This window comes from Poecilia mexicana, unplaced genomic scaffold (genome assembly GCF_051168715.1).
Source record: "Poecilia mexicana isolate PSO_F unplaced genomic scaffold, ASM5116871v1 scaffold_14, whole genome shotgun sequence".
In the NCBI taxonomy this organism is placed as follows: Eukaryota; Metazoa; Chordata; class Actinopteri; order Cyprinodontiformes; family Poeciliidae; genus Poecilia; species Poecilia mexicana.
The window spans coordinates 232,165-253,514 of record NW_028263383.1 but is presented as its reverse complement, the minus strand read 5'-3'; the positions used below and the strand labels follow the sequence as shown (position 1 = coordinate 253,514).

Below are 21,350 nucleotides of genomic sequence, written 5' to 3'. Positions count from 1 at the left end.
AAATGTCTGAGCTCTCATTGCGCCTGAGATGTAGAAGTTTAACTTTAGAGTCTTATCCAGTTTATTGGAGTAAAAATGATTTTTATTTGAGCGATTATTACTTCAATGTGACATTTGGACATGATCTGTAAACTTCCATTGCATTTCGTTATAATTTGCGGACGGGTCAAGAGGTGAAGCTCTGCTGCCGGTGCTCTCTGGGCGGAACTCTCTTCCTGGCTCATTAAAAGCACTTTTGATGTCACACCTGAGCTCGTCACTTTTGCAGGCTTATAAAGACGCAGCGCACGTAGCTTTTTGATAGCGGGAGAACGTTATAAATCATTCATCAAGGTCACATTTCAACTGCAAGCTCACTTTAAAATATTTAATCATCTTTAGTTGGTAAATCTGCATTTCACACGAGGCTCCTTTTGATAATGATGGACACTGAAAACAAATGATTTAATTGGCCTCTAATTCATATTCAACACAGCAGTTTAGGTCGCTGCTTCTCAGTAAAAGAGAGGGGGAGGAGGGGAGAATCAGTCGCCATTTGCGCCCTTTAACTACCTCATATCCATAAAACCTCAGTTGGAGATATTTATTTAAACTTCCTACAGCAGCCTCGGTTTAATACGAGGCGAGCTTAAAGCAAAAGCCCGGCGGAGCCTTTCCCTGTCACTGTATCCGCATGTGGTTGAATGGTGCCTGACCCACAGGAATCTCCTCGGCACAACAGAAAAGCCTCTTGAGTGGGAAGGGAAACCAGAGCAGCTCCGAGCGCAGAGACGCGCGGCGCCCTCATCCAACCAGCGCCAGACCCCGAGAATCACTAAACACCACAGAGGGGAGTTTAAAACCCGTCAAAGTGCCTGAGACCGATCCGACCCGCAACCGGTCCGTCCCAAAGCGGGGGCGTCGTCACTCGGACATCCGATCACTTGATGAAGTTATCTGCGCGTGGAAGAGAGGAATTCCCCGCGGCGCACCGGGAGCAGAGCTGAGCAAACCGGCGTGGTGCTGAGAAGGATCAGCAGCGAGGATGTCTGCGAACCATCTGAACTTTGATTCACTCTTAGGGGAGCACTTCCGAACTGTTTTGCTCTTGTGATTATTTTACTTTTTTAATTGTTATTATTATTATTTATTTTTTGCCGGAAATCGAGAACTCTCCCCTCCGTGGGCTCTGCTGAAGAAGAAGTTGATTTTGAATGACAGACTTTCGGCACACTCGGACTTGGATTAGGTACCAGAGATGCCTGCTTGTTTCACAGGAATTTACTTTCTACTGACTCTGCTGCGGATTTGTTCAGGTACGCGTCACCCTTGTTCTAAAAACCCTGCGCTCATCTTTTGGGAGTAGAGGTTTTGCGGATGTCATGAGGATGTAGGTTGGCTGTGTGGCAGCTGTGACCCTGACCCGTGCTGATCGCTCCCTAGTTACTGAGACTGACCCATCTCTTCATGGCCATGCCCCGCACTGTCCGTCCTCATAAATACTTTGAGAAACAACTTTAGAAGAAGAAATTGCTGTGCATATCAATAGAAAACAAATAGATGCAACTGAAAAGCTAACAGCTTGAACCTGATCCCCAGATATATTATTTTATTTCTCTTAAGCAAGACTGTTTCTACCTTTGTGTATCTTTTACAGTATTTTTTTTATTTTTTTTACAATTTTTCATTAGAATATCAGTTGTAACTCACGATAAACTACCAGCCCCGTTTTCTCTCTCTCTCTCTCTTTCACACACAAAGGCAGGAATGTCAGTAACACTGGATGCAATCTGAAAGCAATAGATAACATTCTCAATTTTTGTTGGTTTGTATTTGATGCAGAATGAGACTAACTTCAGATTTTTGCATTTTGTTTTTGAGAGAAGATCAAAAGTCTGATTCGTTCTTTAACTAGATTCATTCATTTCAAAATACATGACATCAGCATCCAACTTAGCATTTCAGTGGGAAACGTCTCGATTTACCCTCACCTTAAACGATTTATTCATTTGTCGCAACTATACCAAGACCTCAACAAACCTTTCTAATGTGATCAAACAATTGTTTAAGAGAGAGCAGTGGGTGTTTCACAGCTTATATGAGGGATTAGTATGGTTGGCAGCCTGGGGTGTGTTTCCTGTATGGTTTGTAGGTCTTTACTTTAACTGTACGCCTGCCAACATTTCCTGACCCAGCACATACTATGACCTCTCAGAAAGATGCAACAGAGCATCACTGCTGTGATATGCTTGGCTTCTGGCTGATTTCCAACTCCCTGTTGTAGCAGCTTGAACAAACAGCCAACGTGCCCGTGTGGAAATTTCAGTTTCATTTTTAGGAGCTTATTATACTTTTGAGCTTTATTTGGCTTTTTCAAACATCTTACTGATACTGACACTCAGGCTTCTTCTCTCACTAACAACTTCCACACCAGTGACTGTTGCATCATCATTCATAAGTTCGGTGCATGGACAGATTGAAAAGTGAGTATGCCTGAGGCTGTTGAAGTTGTAAGGTTACGTTTGTGTTTGTGACATTGCTTTCAAATTCAGCGGATTCCAACTTATTTATGGTTCAGTATATGCAGATTTTGCTTGTGGAACTTGACTCCAAATTGTTCGCACAAAACGCTGCTATGCAGTCACAGATGTTTTCATAAAGCATATCCGACATATTCAAAAGAAAGCGCAGCTTTTGAAGCTGAAATACCAGAGAGCACATTGCTACTTGTTATGCTATTGGTTGGCATTTGCTGAGCAACCAGTACAGTCGTGCCATTCGTTTTCCTCGGTGCTGATTGGCTGTAACTCCAAGAGCGGCGATAAGAAAGACTTTATACATTAGATTCAACAGTAGTGTTAAGGTTTTTTTTTACTGTGCCTTTGATGTTCGAACAATTAAAATGGGCATTTGTGAGTGTTTTTAGAGGGCATCTTAAGTATTTGTGGATTTAAATTATTTGCAGGTGGTTGTGGTCCCTAAAACCCACAAACATTGGGAGTACACTCCAGCCTGTATTGTTTAACAACAAAAAGGTACTACATATTAAATTGTCCTGCATCATTTAATAAGATTTATCTGGCAGCTTCTAATACAAATCTGTAAAGTGAGCGACCTCTTCATGAGATACACTTAGTTTACAGTTTAAACTTAATTCATCTGTTATATTTGGTTGTGTTGTACAAATCGAAAAGATAGACATGCACTTGTGTTAAGATCACCTTTGACTTTTATCTTGTAACATTTTACTGATGCAGCCCCCTAAATGGTTTGTGGTTTTGTCATCAGACTGTAGAAAGAGACCTGAAATAGGTGTTCACTCTTTGTGTAAAATCTGCATTATTTCTCTGCATTGCCGATAAAGCTATGGACAAGAGCTGAAAAGTGGCAAAATAGATTGCGCTTTGCACAGCATGATAGGTCAATTTTTAAACTGGATCTTCCCTGCATTTATTCCAAACTAATAAATAGAGGATTGTTGTGCTAATTGTCCTAGCAAAGCTAATTTATAATCTAATTACATTAGCAGTAAGTAGCCAAGGTCCTCTGGGGCTAATTTTGCCTTCTCGTTCACATGTTATCAGTGGAGAAGGAGGTACCAGAGGGCCTCAGAGACCGGCAGAGCACAGTCTAATTCCATCAGCGCCGTGTTCGCGGCGGCCCTGTGGGGAAACAGTTTAACTGAGACATGTGGCTCGTCTGCTGACGTCAGATGTGCACAGGTCGGGGGTTCACATGTACTCACTCATGCTGTTCTGGCGACGGGCGCTCACGACTGCAAAGGCCGCTGTGGCTCAGACTCGAGAATGCTGCACAGCATTGCCGCACAGTGCTGGACCTCCGGTTACAGTGGCTCGATTGGGAGAAGCTGACCTGTTGTGTCGAATTCTTAAGCTTAACAAGGCACCCTGTGGTCCGGGTGACGGTGACAACGGCGAGCTGGATGCCGCTCCTAATGAGGAGACTGCTGACAGGACATCTTTGTGCGCCACTTTCTTTTATGTTCGGATGAATTTGTCAGAAATTCTTCTCGTTCTCCAGCGGGAAGCGTGCCGTTAATAAGCTTCGGGACATCGGCTCGTTTGTAAGGCATCTTAACGAGTGTGGATTTGTTTGCTACGTCGGATACTTTGTGTCATTCCACTCTCTGGGCATCAAGTGTAGAATCCATTCAGAGGAGGGGATGTTGGGTTTTGTTCAGATAACGACTGCCTTCAGGCTTTGAGGATTTTCCAGTTTCTCCAGCAATCTCATGAGTTGATTGGACTTTGTTTTTAGGTTTATAGACAGCCTCGGCGAAGATATGTGAAAAGAAATCAACTTTGATTACGTTGGCAGGCTACGAGAACATTGTTGAAAAACAATCAACTTCTAAATTGAACACAGTCATTCATTGGGAGAAAAAAAAATCCTCAGTTAATTATTTTTAATGAAACCACCGGTGGCATAAATATTTGGTGCGCCTGTTTTAATGCCCGCTTTTCCAAAAGGAACATCTTTCCCCTTAATCATTTCACAGGGTTGGACATAAAAAGTGATGTTCGGCCATTTCTCTGTAGATCATCCAGGTCCTCCGCCTCCTTTTACTCAAAGTAAAGGTTAAATCGTATAAGAAATAACCTGTTAGTATGACTTTAAAGACAGAGTTATCAACCGTGCCAAAATATTAGTTTGAATCTACATATCTACAGTCTGATTCTGAAGAGTTGTGTTCCCTCGGACAAAAATGATGCCTTCACTGTCATCCGAAGAATTAGTAGAATCATTCATTATAAGAAAGCAAACAGCAATGCCAACTGAGCAGTGTTTAATTCAATTACTTGCTTAAGAAAATGTTGCCCACCACGAACGGCTCAAGCGGAATAACCAGAACTGTATCCCATCCTCTCAAGCCCCTGCAGATGTTGCTGGAATTGCTTGGTTCTGCCTGAGTGTGCATGAATGCATACGTAATGGTGTTAGCGTAAGCTCGTTTTTTTAATGAGTGTTTTCGGATCGCCTGCCGAAAGCTGTGATTCATGATTGCTTCCCTTGTTTACTCGCCGGTTTCCTCTGGAGCTGCGAGTGTGGTTGCTAACCTGGGGAGAATTAAGTTACTGGGAGCTCTGACAAGTGCCTGTGGGCCCGGAGTTCACAGGTCATCGCATCTTCCCAGAGACACCGGCACACATATGCACAGACACGCACACATGCACACGCGCGTGCACACGCGCGCAGAGCCAAAGCGGCATTTACACACCCCAGTCTTCATTGCGAGAGGGATCGATTGGCATCTGCTTGCTCGACAGAGGTAGCAGGTTCCTTGCCTGAAGGAGACTCCCTAAATCTGCTCTTCTCCCCCTCAAGCCCTCTCCACACACGCCGGCTTAGTTCACATGGCTCGATTTCAGTGAAGCGCTTCAAACTTTTCCACAGACCGTCACTTTACAATCACAAATTTTGCGATTGTTATGAAAATGAAAGTTTGCGAAAAGGTACAAACACGGAAAACAAAAGTACGCATTCCTAACCACGGCGTGTGAACTTGTGGACGATTAGAGCAGCAGCATTGAGAGAATAGTTAAACATTTTTCTATTTTTCTATTTTCAAATGTAAAGTTTTACTCTAAATAACTCGGTGATGAGGCAGCACTGTCCCTTCACCCTCCATGCTGCCCTCCCTGTACTTCATATCCCGTTTTCGTTGTGTGTCTTTGATATTTCGAATGATGATCGGATCGGGAATGTTTCGGTTTGGTTGCCAGGGAAGCATAAAGAAGCGATTTTTAGGGAAAGGAAACATGAATTGACTCTCGGTTTGATAGGAATAAGGGAATGTCTTTTTAAAGGTCTTGATTTTTGCACCGGGCCGAATAACGAACAGAGCCGACGAGGACTTGCCGAACTTATCAGATGAATAGTGTTGGGATTGATGATCCCAACACTTAAATGATCTAAATGTGAAGATTTCGTCAGGTAGAGCAAAACTTCTTGATTTCCTTTGATACAAATAAACAGGTAAATGAGATGAAAGATTCTGTGGCACCATTTCTAAAACCAGTCAAATGTGAAATCGCCAACACCCAAAAATTATTATTTTTTAAATATCTTAAAAAAAAAAAAAAAAACTTGCATTATTTGCAAGGTATTCACAGGTCATCGCATCGTTGCCATCCAGAGATTCTACTTTCCGTGAGAGCTCCCAATGATTAGTGACATCGGATGAAGGTGGTCTGGTGACATCAGTTTTCAAGTCACACAGATTCACATTTGAATTTAGCTCTGGACTTTGACTGGGCCAATTTAACACATTGGTATTCCACATTTGTCCTGTGTCCCTGTAGCTTGTTGCAAACTCCAAACAGGTTCGTAAAGTTCTCTCTCAACAATGGGTTTGTTGTTACGACTCAGGCAGAAAGACCAGATTTGTGACGTTCTCGTTTAATAATTACTGAGCAGATTTCTAATTAATGCAATCTATACCTGACCAGTCCCCTTAAGATGAATTTTAATCGCTAATTTTGTGACCTCTAATGACGTTTGGTTACACTGCGTTTCATTCCATATTTTCTCCTGAGTAAAGCACACTGGACACATCTGGAAGCCACACTTGTTTTCACATTTTTATTTGTGTATATGTTCCTTCCATCAATAAAATGCACAAGTTTGCGGTTTTGACACGCTGAGCACTGCAGAGTTATAAAATCTTTAGCTGCGCCTCTTTTTCTCTTCACACCCACACACACACGCAGAAAAAGCCCTAAATAGTGAAGCAATGGCTGCACTCGTGGACAGATGGACAGCAAAACGGCCTAAGCTTAGAAATCCTTGTGGGCTTGTGGTTTTCTCTCACTTGTTTGTACTTCTTTCGCCTTTGTTTCCTGTTCTGAGGTCAGTGTCCAGCTACGTCTGTTTGCTAAGGCACTTGGGGTAATTGCTTGGTTAAATAAATCTGCTCTCTACAGTCTTGAGGTTTTATAAGCTACAGTGGCATTCTGCACTTGAATTATGTGTTTATTATGCAAATGCATCGCGTGCAATCCATTTAGCAAGCTGAAGCGTGGTTTTGCTCTCCCCCCCCCCCCATCTTGAAACAAAACATAGCTGCGCTTTTACTTCTCGACCTGTGCTGAAATGCTGCAGCCGCTGAAATGCGCTACCTCTCATCAATGAAGGATTCAAAGTAATCAGGAGAAAGAGTATTTGGAAAGCCGTAAAGGTCACGGTAACGCGACCTCGGAGATGCTTCCTGTGAGTCATCCCTCCTCTCCAGCCAGGCGGCTAATAATCAATTGAATCAATATGCCTCCAGATAGATCTTCAGCGGTCTCTCGGTGTTCATGCTCAGGCGCATCGGGAAAATAGATGTGTTCTCATACATATCAATTAGGCCCGCTTTGACTGTTAAACCTAAGATTAGTTAGAATAACAACAAAGAATGCACGAGTGCAGCGAGAGAACACATCAGCGGCGCGCATTATCCCTTCGCCACTTCCTCGATCCGTCTCATCTTTCTCCTTCAGTTGTCTCCTTGTCACTACTGACATGGTTCAAAGAGCTTTATGTGAAGACTGCCGCATAAAGAGCCGTTTCCCATCAGAGCATCTCTCACAGAAGAGCCCAAAACATGCATAATTTGCTTTAATTAGCACATCTATTATTAGGTAGTTTTTGAAATTCTATGCAATGGAATAGAATTAAGAAGATGAATCTGCGGGAAGGCAAGACTTGCAGGGTGGCAACATTACATTTATAGTATTTCGACACTATTGCTTTTTACTAAAATGACAAATGCTCTTCATCCACCGTTGCTTATATGAATATGATGGCCAGCTAACCAACTTGGCAATCATCTTACCAAGCAATCCTTGGGAAACGAGGTAAGTCAACTCTCTTGACGGGGTGTACATTTCCCGACATTCTTCTATCAACAGATGACTCGCATGAAGTCATAAATTGTGCTGCTTCTGTATCATCCAATGATTTCATCTCATTTGAATTTATTTTTTTATTTTATTTTTGTTAATAAAATTCAGTCTGAGGCTTTAAATTTACACCTCTTGGCTCGTAGCGTCCGAGTGAGCCTTGAGCTAACGGTGCAGGCAGGTGGATCAAAGGCAAATGTGAGAGCCGTGCCCTCAGGACTGGCCTTGTGATTACAGGGATGACCATATAATATTACCTTCATTAAGCAAAGTTTGACATTGGAATGTGGACTCTCAAGGCACTTTGAGGCCTTTGACAGTAAGCCTCATTAGCAAGTGGAAGAGCATGTATAAGATGATATGCCCCGTGCACCACTCTGCTTACAGGAACGTCCCCCACAAAGTCTTCATAGATCTTAGCCAAAAATAAATAAATAAATAATCTGAAAATATATTAAAGCTTCTGCAATAATTTGTTCTTATTTTGAATTCATTTTCTGTAGTGCTTCTGTTTGCCTCTTTAAGATCAGAATGTCAGAACTCACTCTCTCCACGCCCATCAGAAAAGGCTTTTCTTTTTTTTTTTTGAAAACCCATTCAGCGGTGGTCTTTGTGTCTCTGGAAAAGAAAGTGTGAAAGTTTGATCGCACAACAAATATTAACATGTTTTAGTCATTACACGAAGACTAAAAACAAAAATGTGTTAGGACACCCTGGCCCCTATTAGCTAGTCTTACCCCCTCAACTCACCTCTTTGTTGGAATTACTTCTTGTAGCTCTCTTCCAAGCTCTGACAGCAGCCTGAGGAAACGTCACCTGACTTTCAGCTAGATGTTGGAGGGTTTAACATCAGCCCACAGCATCTCAGTGAAATCAAGAGTCAGGCTTTAACTCAGCCCAGGATTTTCCATTTCTAAATCCTCAGGCAGACCTTGATGGATTGACACGTTTGGGTTGCTGTCATTTTGCAGGATCCAGGCCAGCTTCATGTTTAGAGTTTTTATCAATAGCATCACATTTTTCTTAAGCTTGGTTGCATGGTAGGCTTTTACTTTTTATTTATTTTTTCACGTTGGAGTCTATGATTGTGAATTGGCTTCAGCAAAGCAACCTCACACCACGATACTTCTAACTCTATGCTTGGCACCTGATAGGAGATTCCATTCCCATAACTACATGGTTTATGCCAAATTCAAAGTTTTCGTCCTTACGTACGTCAGATGAAAATTAAACTTGTGCAGTCTCTTTCTGATTCTCGAAGCATGTGTTTGCAGACTTTTTTTCAACTGCAGCAAGAGCCTGCTGTAGGTACCTCGTTGTAATTTTTGAGTTTATGGAGACTTCCAAAGGTTAAGTTTGACCAGATGTGGTTACTTTGGCAGCTGGAGACTGTTTTCCTTAAGGTGGAATCGCCGGTCACAAATTATTTTAAAAACAAGTTAATAAAAATCCATATTGTACTTCAGGGCATAAAAACAAACAATTTCCTGGAGGCCACTCTTCAGAGGTATGTTTAATTTATTAAATATATAAAAATCTGAGTTTTTCGTATATTTTCAGCTAACAAAAATATTTAAACAAATCTAGCAGCACAAGTGAATATTAGTCCATTCGTTTCTTTTATAGCCTTTTGGAAGGTCTTTATTCTCTTTTATGGATCACACATGCAAAATCACTTTCAGTGGAAAAAAAAAAAGAAAATTGATTTTAATAGATATTCAAATAAGATATCTTCACTGCTTTGCCCTCACCTTCACAAGGTTACCATGGGTGCAGCAGAGTGAACATGCATGTCACAGACAATGCCAGGATCGTTTATGTCACAAGTCAAAAGCAGCTTCTGATTTCTGCAGAGACACTTACAGAGATGGATGACTGTGTCTCAAATCATCCAGACGTTTACTGACATGCAATAATTGATTTTGATGAATATATGATAGATACAAAGTCTTATTGAGAGAAAAAAAAAACAATACAATAGAATTCTAAATAATTTCATTTACTGTCGTTGGACCTGTGCGGTCATCATTTAACCTCATTATTCAATCAGATTGCCGTCCCAACAGCTCAGTAGTGTCCATGGAAACGACATTGAACCCTCACCCCAACACAATTCCTTACAAATTATTTATCCATTTACCTTTACTAAATCATCTTATTTTACAGTCACACATTTCATTGCATTTTCCCCCTCATGCTTTATGTGATAGACCAGTACAAAGTTGTAAGAATTGTTGTGTAAAATAGCACAGGGTTTTCAAAAGTCTCTCATCCATTTGTATTCCGCTCGTAGCCACCCCGACCCCCAAGTCAATACTTTAAACTTCACAATTTACTTACTGATTTTATTTACTTTACTTACTTGGCTGGTGCAAATGGAAAATTGATGTCTGTAGGGAGGTTCAATTACTGGGAAGGTTCAAGTAATTTCAGAAGGTTCAGATGTGGTGAGACCCTCTTCAGGGGTGTGTGGGGCTTTTATGCAGGAGTCTTCCATGCTAACATATGACATAAATTGCCTGTCCAAGTTCAAGTCCTAATTAAGGCAGTCAGATTTCCCTTTTCCCTCTGTAATTTCCCAAATATAGCCTGTCAAAGTATTATGAACTGATATGCTCCACACATACATGCCCTAAAGACTCTAGTGGCTACAGTCTGCTTGCACAGATTTATCAGAGATTGTAAGCATCAGTGTTTCAAGAATAAATTCTATTTTACATTTAAAAATATGGTTGAATTGAATATTATTTATTCACACTCACACTATCAATTATATCTGTTGTAGTGAGCATAGTTTTTGACTATAGGGTAAACATTTTTCTCCCTTTTTTATCACATTGAAAGGTTTCAGATCATCAAACAAATTTGAATGCTAAACAAGATATGGCTCAAAAGCTGAAAAACATTTTTAAAAATTGCAGGTTTAAGCTCTATTAGGATGCTGTGGCATATGCTGAAATGGACAATTTACACTAAAAGAAACTTCCAGTGTGGCTGAATTATAACAATTCTGCAGAGGACAGCGGGAAGCAGTTATTACAACCAGTTAAGTTTTAATTACTTACAATTTACAGCTACAGTAAGTTTTTCACATACAGCCAGGTAAATCTGAATAGTTTTTCAGCCTTGAGAAATAAAATCGACACTGAAAAAAATGGAATTTGCGTCAAAAAAAGAGAGAAGATCAAATCTGAAAATAGGGCATGTACTTTTTCAATGCTCTGTATAGCATTAAATTCAATTATTCAATTGTGTTATATAAAATGGCTGAGAATGCTCCAATATATTGCAACAAAATATTATGAAAATTCACTGTGAGTTGAGTTACATGTAAGATATGCATTAGTTATAAAAACATGCTGAACAAAAAATTTGAGATCTTTCTGATTTTGTATTTCATTTTCACACATTTTCTCCACAGGCATTCTTAATGTTCCCGTTTTATTCCTCCCAATAGCCTAAAAGAGGCAAGCATACATTTTCCTTTTTCTTATATGAATCACAGGGTGCACCCGCCCAGCAGAATGAACTTGCAGGCTCTTTGGATTGCTCGTTTCTCAAATCTGACAACATTTGAGACTTTTACATCTGATCCTCAACCATGAAAAAATAGTATAGATGAATATATTTATGTAAAAGCCCGTAACACTGACACTGGGGTGAATGTAGTGGCAGCTTACCGCTTCTTGTTTGCGAGGCTCGCAGCATATTTGAAGTACCAGAACAGGTGATCAGATTTATTTTTGTGGAACCAAATTCTAAGCTGCTGATTATTTACAGGTCTGCTTGTTTACAGTGATGGGCTAATTTGCATGTCTCCTGGCAGACTGCTTCAGTCATTATTGAAATGAGCCGGTTGCTCCTGTGCTACCAGAACTGAGCAGCTTTAGGTCATCACCCGCAGCAGCGGACACTCCCACAGGTGTTATTTAGGATCTGCAAACAGATGCTAATTTGCAGAGCTTGATAAATCTGCCACTGCCTATCAACAGGTTTCTCTTTTTTTTATATATTCATTATTTTTATGTCAGTTTGGTGCTCAAGTTGAAGTCTCTCTCTCTTCTCTAAGTGGGTCTCATTTATTAAAATATACGATATCTGAGTGCAGAGATGATCATAGGGCAGTTTTCAAGTTAAATTTCTGAAACAGTGCAAACACCGCTCAACAATCCTCGTTTACATACCATGTGACATACCATGGTAAAAAAGAGACACATTTCTCCATATTTTTCATTTATTTTTAAGCCTTCCTGAGTGGTCATTAATATTTATGTTATGAGCAGAGGTGACATCACGCCACGTGTGAAAAAGCAGTTACTGTAAACCAGCTTTACTACCAAAACAAACTGATTATAAAGCTTGAAACTGCTTTTTAACATAGTAAATTAGCTTTAGCATGGTTAGCAGAGCTAGCCTTACAAAAACAGCAATCTCCATATTTATTCCTGAGGCAATGTAGGCCCTTACCATAACTTAGTGACTTTCAAAAGGGTTACTATATTCGCAAATCCACCGTGTGGTTTGGGAGACACAGGTTAAAAATGAAAAGCAAAAATAAAAATGAACAGCTTTCTTGTTCTGTTAGACTTCCTGTTGTTTAAAACTAGAATCAGCCGCCAAGCTATCTTGACATTTTCGTGGGAAATGCAGTTTCCAGTTTTAGTAGTATCATGCTTCTCACGCGAATCACAGGTAACATATCTTTCTTTATCTTTTTAAACTTCACCACTGCCACCTTATATCTCCAAAAATGTAACTTTTTTTTGCTTCTAAATGTAAATTTACACTGTTTAGTCAAATTCTCATGCTATTTTCATACCTTTTCAATAGATTTTTAGCAACAGAGGTATAAAAAGATGTAATGGGTGAGCTATGCTGTTGATTAACAACTAACATGTGAAAAAGAAACACATTTTATAAAATACTTCTTTTTAAAGGTGAACTAAATATGATCGTAGTAAAATGAAAGAACATCTATTAGGTTCTGCATTCTTTCTACTTAAGGTCTTTGCCGCTTTCATAATTTGACATAAACCTGTGACCGGCTTTTTAACGACTAAATACATGTGGCCAAAATCAATAAATGAAAAAGTAACTTTGCAACATTTATCGAATAACAAACCGCCGCTTGGCAAATTCAGTATCTGTTCTTTTTCTGTGAAGTTTCAGCGCCAAGCTCTGCCTGAGCCATAATCAATGCCGTGTACAACCACTTTTCTTTTCGCTGAACGTTTAATGGAGTGAAAATAAACCCCTTGGATTGTCTGCTGGCCTTTCCAGGGCACTTGTGCTCTCAGGTTCTTCTCATCACAAATAGAGGAGGTAAGCTTCAGACTATCACCCACCTCAGGTCATTCGCTCACCGCGCCAAAGTGATATAACGCACAGCATATGGCAGATGGGGATTATTCTTCGCAAGAGTATTTCACTGTTAGAAATAAAATGGGATTAGCCATAAAAGGCATGGGCATGTTTTTGTAATACGCTGAGCACGCCGCCTTTTAGTTCACTGTACTGAGCTAAAAACATTTTCAAGAGCTGCAATGAAATATTCTTCAATTCATAAAAAACTGGAGTGATAATAGCTGAAGGGTCCAATATGTTTGGTCCTCACTTTCTGTCACAGACAGCTTGATGGATTTGCTCTCTGGTTAAAGTGTCCCGATGACCTACTTGGCTCAGATGTTTATCATGCACCAGCAATGTTCCGGTTCGAGAGCACCCCGGGGACTTCTCGCTTGTTACCTTTCCAGTGAGCATTTAACAGATGGCCAACTATTTTTTTTTTCTCATGGCATTGTAAAAAAAAAAAAAGAAAAAAGAAAAAATCTGTTAGAACAAATGTGCTATTTAATTCAGAGACTAAGTCAATTATTCAGACTTCTACTCAGTAATAGTAAGTAACTTCTGGCCATCAAATCTGACGTTCCATAATTCGGTATTACTTCTGCATACGACAAGACCAATAATCAATAGTCGCTTCTACGTCTGGTGAAATCAGTTGCCGAGCCTGTGGCTAAGCTTATAAGCATATTTCTTGGAGTTTACATTTCCCCGTAGCCTCATATCTTGCCCTAAACATCTGGGTGCTGCAGTCGGGAGGTGTTATCATGCACATGACCTTGGCTCGCCTCCCCAAAGACTTGCCTCATTTTGCTGCATTGTGCTGCTGGAAGGGCAGCGGGCAGAACGGACTGCCTTACAGTATGGTCTAGTAGTGTAACTAGAGTTATTCATAACTCGGGATTGGAAACACATGTTCAAACTCGGCTTAATGACCAAAATACAAGCGAAAGCGTGATTTCAGACACCTCGCTCCGGCCCTGAGACACTCGCATTCCTTCCCCCGCATTCTTGACTGAATGACAGTGTTCTATGTTTCCACCTAATTGCAGTTTATTACAGCTTGAGAAAGAATGCGTGGTATTTATTGGTTCATTGTATTTCATGTTACAAATGAGTAAGTGTGTATATTTAGAGTACGTGTCTGCAGGAAATGAGAAAGAGAAATGGTTGACATTTAGTTAAATTGGCTTATTTGTTTTGCAATGTTATGAGATGTTTAGGAAGATGGATGTTACCTTCAAATGTAATGAACAAAATCAGGCAGCGAGGGTTCTGGTCCTGGAAATAACTTTGAACCTTTGAAAGTCACATGTATAAAAGTTTAAAAAGAGGGTAACGTCCTCAAAGGAGCATTTTTTAAATGTATTTCTTTATTTTTTCTGGCTGTAACTACTGATTTTATGCTTCATGACATCGATAAAGGCTATGTTTTGCGAAAGCTGTGAGCCTAATACACCCCAATAAAATCCATTTTTGTACATATTTGTTTGTGATCTTTAAGTACCAAAAATACGGAGCGCTGTGTGGCTCAATAGGTAGAGCTGGAGCACTGAATGCAAAGACTGTTGTTCTCAATGTCCTGGATTTGATTCCAGGTCTGTGACTGTTTGCTGCATCCCTTCCTCTTCTCTCTTCACTCTTGTTCCTGTCAAATTGCTGCTCAATCAGGACCACAAGTGCCAAAAAACAAAAAGCTCAAAGTGCTCAGTTCCAAAAGCAATGAAAAAGCCCCTAATACTTTTTAAATTGCTAGTGTTGCAACAAGTTATTTTCTCAGTAAAAGAAAAAAAAAGAAGAAAAATAGTAAAACTGACAGACAAGATACTGACTGTTGTGAGCCCTTTGAGAAATACGACAGTCTGTTAGCTATTAATGACACAGAAGATGGCATCTGGTTTTAAGCTTTCTCGCTGCTTTAAATTAAAAAGCAATTTACATTTTTCTGGAATCACGCAATTTGTAGTTCCAATCTTAATTTCTGATCCAACCAGAACTGAGTAGTTCTGCACAAAAGCGACCGTGCAATACTCGGTATCAAATTCGCAAGACATCTGCTATATAATGTGAATGTTGTTTTGATATTAGAACTGCAGTAGATGAAGACAAGCATGAAAATCAGAAGGAGACGAATAGTCAAACCTACAATGGAACATTCTGCGCCTCTGTGGGAAACAGTTTCTTAGATTTCCCAAAATGTTGTGACTTGTCGTTTTCACAAGCCAGGCGTTGCGTACGGTTTAGTGAGCTGTGTGTGTTTTCACACCCCTAAGTGTATGTCATCAAATTGGCTTATGATATTTAAATTTAAATCTAATGTGTGACATGTTACAGCTTTCTAATTTTTTAAATTCAGTTTCTTAGAAGGAAGACACAATTTGCATCAGCTGTTTAGTACCTGAGATTGAATCACAGGGAAAGTGATTTAAGTGTAGAGGAACTCAAATAAATAAAATGTTTGGTATTATCGCTACAAATGATAATATCCATTCAGATTGACTTTTTTTTTTTTTATTATGTTGCACATCACCAGGGCTGTACAAGTTTCTTAGAGATAAGTGTAGATTAAAAAAAATATATATAGTTTAGCCATTTGTCTGAACACAAGATGTCACAAAGTGCCAGATGTGAGGAAGTGTGGTGAAGCCCAAAGATCTTACGTAACTACTAACAAAATCTGAAAACTCTCCACTTTGGGTCTTAGGGATTTATTGTTGTTAGTCATAATGATAACGATAAATGGAAATTCTGTCAGCATACAGACAGTATATTATTCAGACAGGTTATTCTTAAAAACACCCATTTAAAGTCTTATTTATTTATTTTTTTGAGTTAGAGTTTTTCTAAAGTGGATGACCAAAATCATAAAAAAGAGTCAGTGGTGTGAAAATGTTTTCGTTCCGGTGCCTATCTCTCTCTTACACCAACACTTTTTGATGTCGTTGGGTTCAGTTGTTTTTACATGTCACTGGTGTCTCTGAAATGCTCTTTCAGCTCAAATCTCTCATGTGTCATTTTTTCTTCTCTCGTTATCCTCCGTGGATGGTCATTTGTTCCGGCGTGGTGCAACTCGACTTACAAAACCACAGCTGTAACCACCGGAGCTTCTGGAAATCTCTGCTTGCTATTAAAAGTTTGGACTTTGATCAACGATGTAACCCTTGGGTCTCAAAGAAGAACGACTAAATGACCTTTGCGGCTTGAAAAAGAAAAAAAAGGGTTGCTTTAACAAGACGTTCTATTTATTGCTCTTCCCTAAGCCGCACAGAAAATCTCCATTCCTTTATTAGCTGATTCAGGCCCCTGCTTCTCGAAAGAAAAACCCGGCGCTTACACTAAGGCATACGATCTCTCAAAGCATAGCCGGTTGAAATCTAACCACCGCTGCGGCTCTCGTCGTCTCAACAAAGCAGTCTGATTGTGTCAGTCAGCTTTTAGCAGCATCAAAGGGTGACAATATGTCTGGAGCATTCTAGCTTCATAAATGTCACCAACTGCTTTTCAATGACTGTCTTGTTTGGATAAACCACAAAGAGACAATTATGCGCGTTCTTTGAGAATTGCATCTATGAATCTGAGCAGATTTCTGAAACCCGGCTCTTCGTCTGTGCGTTCAGATCAATGCGAGTATGTGTGTGTGTCTTCCACAAAGGAGGTTAATGAGACAGTGAAGTGAAATTCTGTTTCTGAATGTGTCTTTGGTTTGAATCTAGGCCGTCACATTGGTTGTCTTCAATGCGTTCTAAATATTATGTTTTAAATTTCACCTGGGTGGGCCCGTGTACGACCACCAGGACTGAGGAAAATTGCATTTGCAGTGTGTTATTATACTGAGTGGGGTGATCATTTGTTTTTTTCCAAAAGCTGCCTTCTTCCTCTTCCTTTAATGCATGCCCTTATACTTTCTTTTCTGCGTTCCACTTTTACGGTTTGAATACCTAGACTCAAAGGAATGCATGTCTGTAATTTATTTTTACTCCTGTCTCATGCAGTTTTATTGTATTTGTTGATCATATCGAAAATAGGCGTGAGCTTGTATGGCAGAGGCGAGTGCAAGATTTACAAACCTCCCTGAATACTTGACATTTATGTGTCTAAAAATAGAATGATATTGAGAAACCAGCCGCTGATTACAGTTGGTTGTTGTCTAGCTTGGTTCTGACTGTTGACCAGACAACCGGAAGCTAAAACGTTCAATCTTTTTATGATCAGTGAATGCACCGTAAGCGTTACTAGATAATTCTGACAAAGGCACTTCTCTGTGTGAATGCTGTCACTGAGTGAAGCAGGTTCAAAGTTAATATTGTATTTTGTACAGCATAACGCATGTTATGTTCATAAATTGGGGGAGGAAGAGAGCAATACTATAAATGGATAATAAGAAGGTTGATTGGGGTACACAAAAGATGGCTGGTTTTATCCTTAAGATCTTGTAACCTCTGTTGGTAGCAGAACATGGATTTGAAAATGTTTTCTTTTTAGCCAAAAAGTAAGAATCTACTTAATATATATACAGAGACTACTTTTTGTTGCTCTTTTCACACAGTGGCATTCATCTTAGTGATTATTAATTCTGGACTACACATAGGAGGAAGGCAGGAAAAAAAATATTTTTATGCTTTTCTTGCATCTGTTGATGTTCTAGTTCTTAAAACGGAATCAGCATTTATTAAAACGGGTGTAGGCAAGTCAAAGCTTTGCAAAAATGTATAAGTCGCATATATCAGCCACTAAATCAGTGCATCACTACATAAAACCTTTGGTTATTGCAACTGCATATGCGCAATCACATTGAATATAACAATGATGAATTGTGGTATTTGTGTAGGAGCATCCAGTTTTGTTATGAAAAACTGAAATTAAGCTCATTATTCTCCAATTCGCCACATAAAAATAAGTTTCCTTCATACTTTACTTGGTTTTATGAAGACAAAAGATTTTGCTAAGCTCCTTTCTCGCTGTCTTTTTCCAACCCACTCCGTCGGTTCCACAAAACAACAGAACTGCATCAAACTGAAAAAAATAAACAAAAAAAACTGAGACTTGTTCTGTTGTTGCAAATGTGCAACAAATTGCCTTTGGTTTGGAAGCATGTACCTCACTGTGCACCTGTGTGCATGTTTTTGCATACTGATTTCATGCTGGCTGCTGGCCCTTTGCAGATAAAGCCTGGTCTTTTGGGGGCCCACTTGTGGCAGACTGATATTGCCTCTCAGTAATGCCAAGGAGCTTAGGGACGTGTGCGGACCCCCAGGCGTCAGTCCAACACAATTAAGAACAAGGAAAGCAGCATGTGTGCTGTAAACATGGACCAAAGGCCACAGTCTCTGTCTTGTTTGTATTGTTCTGATACCTCTTTACTCGTCTAGACAGTGTGGAGAATTGTTCTGATATTAAATATTTACACTTCTTCCCTGCAGCTCTGTGGGCAATATTGACTGTCCTTGCTTTACTTTGGTGTCCAGAAAGGAGTTTTAATTTTCTTGAGGTATTTTAAAGTTATCTTGTACACCTATGTGATAGGATTCCTCGTTTTCTCCTTTGTCACTAAGCTAATATCACCTACAGTGTGCAGAGTAGTTATCAATTCTACCTGGCGAATATTTACTTTAAGAATTAATACGAGTACCTGTAATTTTGGAGGTCTCTGTATAGAAAACAGCAAGTTTACATTTTTTTCCCAAAATTATGTTATGTGCGTTACATCTACTATACCCATTTTAAAACAAATATCTTACCCGTGATTGTATTCAAGGGTTCCAGAACAATGCAGTGGACTGCGATATTCGTGGGAGCTATACCTGAGACCCCCTCTAAAAACACAAAATTGCCTTTTTTAATAGTTCAATCCAAATATATATATATATATATATATATATATATATATATATATATATATATATATATATATCAGTATGCCTTAAAATGCTCAGTAGAAACCATTTAAGCACTACATCAGAAGCTAACATCTACAGTTTTTATCTCTTCTATTTAGGGGCGCAGCCAATCAGCGCCAAGGAAAATGAATTGCACTCCTGGGTTGGCTGTTTCACAGACGCCAGTCAAAAGCATATGGCTCTAAGTAGCGTTGCGCCCAGATATTTCAGCTACCTTAGCTGCATTATATTTTGAATGTTTTAGCAAAAATCTGCAACTGTGTGAATTTTGAGCGAATAATTTGGAGTTACGTTCCTCGTAAAAATCAACGAACGGTTAAATCCACAAACACTGGCCTACAACTAGCCTGATGTCCACTGTATATATTTTTTGGATGCCTTTGCTTAAAAAAGCTTTTGTTAAACTTCGATTTTCATAAGAATGCAAATTTTGTGTTAAGTCAACCACTTATTGCATTGAAAAAGAAAGAACGCAAAAAATGATTAGTTATTTCAGATTCACGCAGGATCTTTCCTCAGCGGTCACACTGAGGAATGCCCCCTTAAACCACCTTAATATTTAGACGAGTTTACAAATTACGAACATTCGACTTGCCGTACCAGAAATATTATATTTACATATAAATATTTTGGTTGCAAAAACTGAGAATTTCTAATAATGAGCTCATGCATGTATCTTATGCTCTTATTTTTTTTTGTACTTGCGGTATGACGTCGTAGAAGGCTGCACGTAAGATCCTGTTTTCTTTTATCAGCTTCTGGAAAGCAGCAAGTACACATGTGAAAACACACAAGTGATTAAACTGCACCACAAACCTTCCTCTCAGTTTGTAAGGCGTTATCAGTGTGGCTAAATGCCTGCGTGTGGGTATTACTGGGTGCAAAGGGAATGTAGGATTTCACCACCAGAGCATGGGGGGGATTATCTGCTTTCCAAGGCCACTGACACATTACAGTCAGGCCCTGCTAAAAGCTGTGGAAGCTTCTGTTGTCAGCCCCATGAAAAAGAACCAACATGTGTCCCAACAGTATTACATCAGATAAACAGCAAAAGCTCTGCTGACATGGAATTACAATGCAGTAAGATGTGGAAGCATGACATCTACAGAAATATTTTCCTACGTGTCGTATTGTATTTTGATTCGAACAACACATTTCTGTATTCAGAACTCGGTGGTTACTAAAAGTGCAATGATTAGACTTTTCCTGACCAATTCTTACTTCCAATACGCTTTTAATAAGGGTTCTTTGTTCAGTTAGATTTTCTCAAAGATTAACAAAAAAAAAAAGGTGCAAGAATATCAGGTAATCTTAGTGTTGCTGCATCTAATTAAAAGAAAAAATGATACTTTTTTTTTTCCATTTGACCTTATGAATGCCACTCAGGACTGGCCACTGGATGTATACTAACTTGCTGGTTTAATAAATACACCTATCCCATGGATTATTAACAGAAATAGAAAATCTATGACTCACATGGCAGCAACTCAATGCATTTAGGCATCTCAACATGCTGAAGTCGACTTCCTGAAGCTCAAACTGAGCATCAGAACGGGAAAACAAAAAAAAGGAGATTTAAGGGATTTTGGCTGTTGATGCCTGACATCCTGGTCTGACTGTTTGTTTTCATCTGCTGGGATCTTCACACACAACTGTCTCTTTTGTTAACTTTCTTTACACACAATAAAGAGTGGTTTATTACCCCGTATTGCTGTTTGTCCACAATACATTGATTCTCAAAGCAGATGAGCAACTGCATGAGAAGAAAACACCAGGTCAGACTCAAGTCATCTAAAATCAAATAAAATGAGGCTGCACTTCACCAAAATGGGGATATTTCTTGTCACAGTTTGGGCTTCTTAGAACCAATGTAACCTTGTTTAATTGCCCTATTCTGAGTATTGTTGGTGACCATACCCATCCCTTTATGAACCCAGTGCACCATCAACTAATTAGCTATTTCCAGCAGAAAAACAAGCCACGTTACAAAGCACAAATCGTCTCTCTGTTCTCGACCATAATGTGGGTTTTGCAATACTCTAGCTCCCTCCTTAGTCTCTTGATCTTAATCGAACAGAGCCTCTTTTGGGATTTTGTGGAATGAGAGATTTGCATTACGGACGTGCAGCCAACAAAATCTGCTAGAACTGAGTGATGCTATCATCTCTGGAGAATGTTTTCAACATCTTGTTGACTCCATGCCACAAAAAAAAAAAAAATGAAAGCA

The 21,350-nt window shown here is 39.6% G+C and overlaps 1 protein-coding gene across 1 annotated transcript in view; it reads left to right on the top strand.

The window, feature by feature from the left end:
- Window positions 1–534: 534 nt before the first annotated feature.
- The window catches only part of LOC106914847 (roundabout homolog 1-like), an 84,572-nt gene continuing 63,756 nt past the window's right edge, over window positions 535–21,350 (top strand). The window contains 1 exon segment of the mRNA XM_088012491.1: window positions 535–1,295. Coding sequence (XP_087868617.1) covers window positions 1,238–1,295 — 58 coding nt within the window. The 5' untranslated portion in view covers window positions 535–1,237.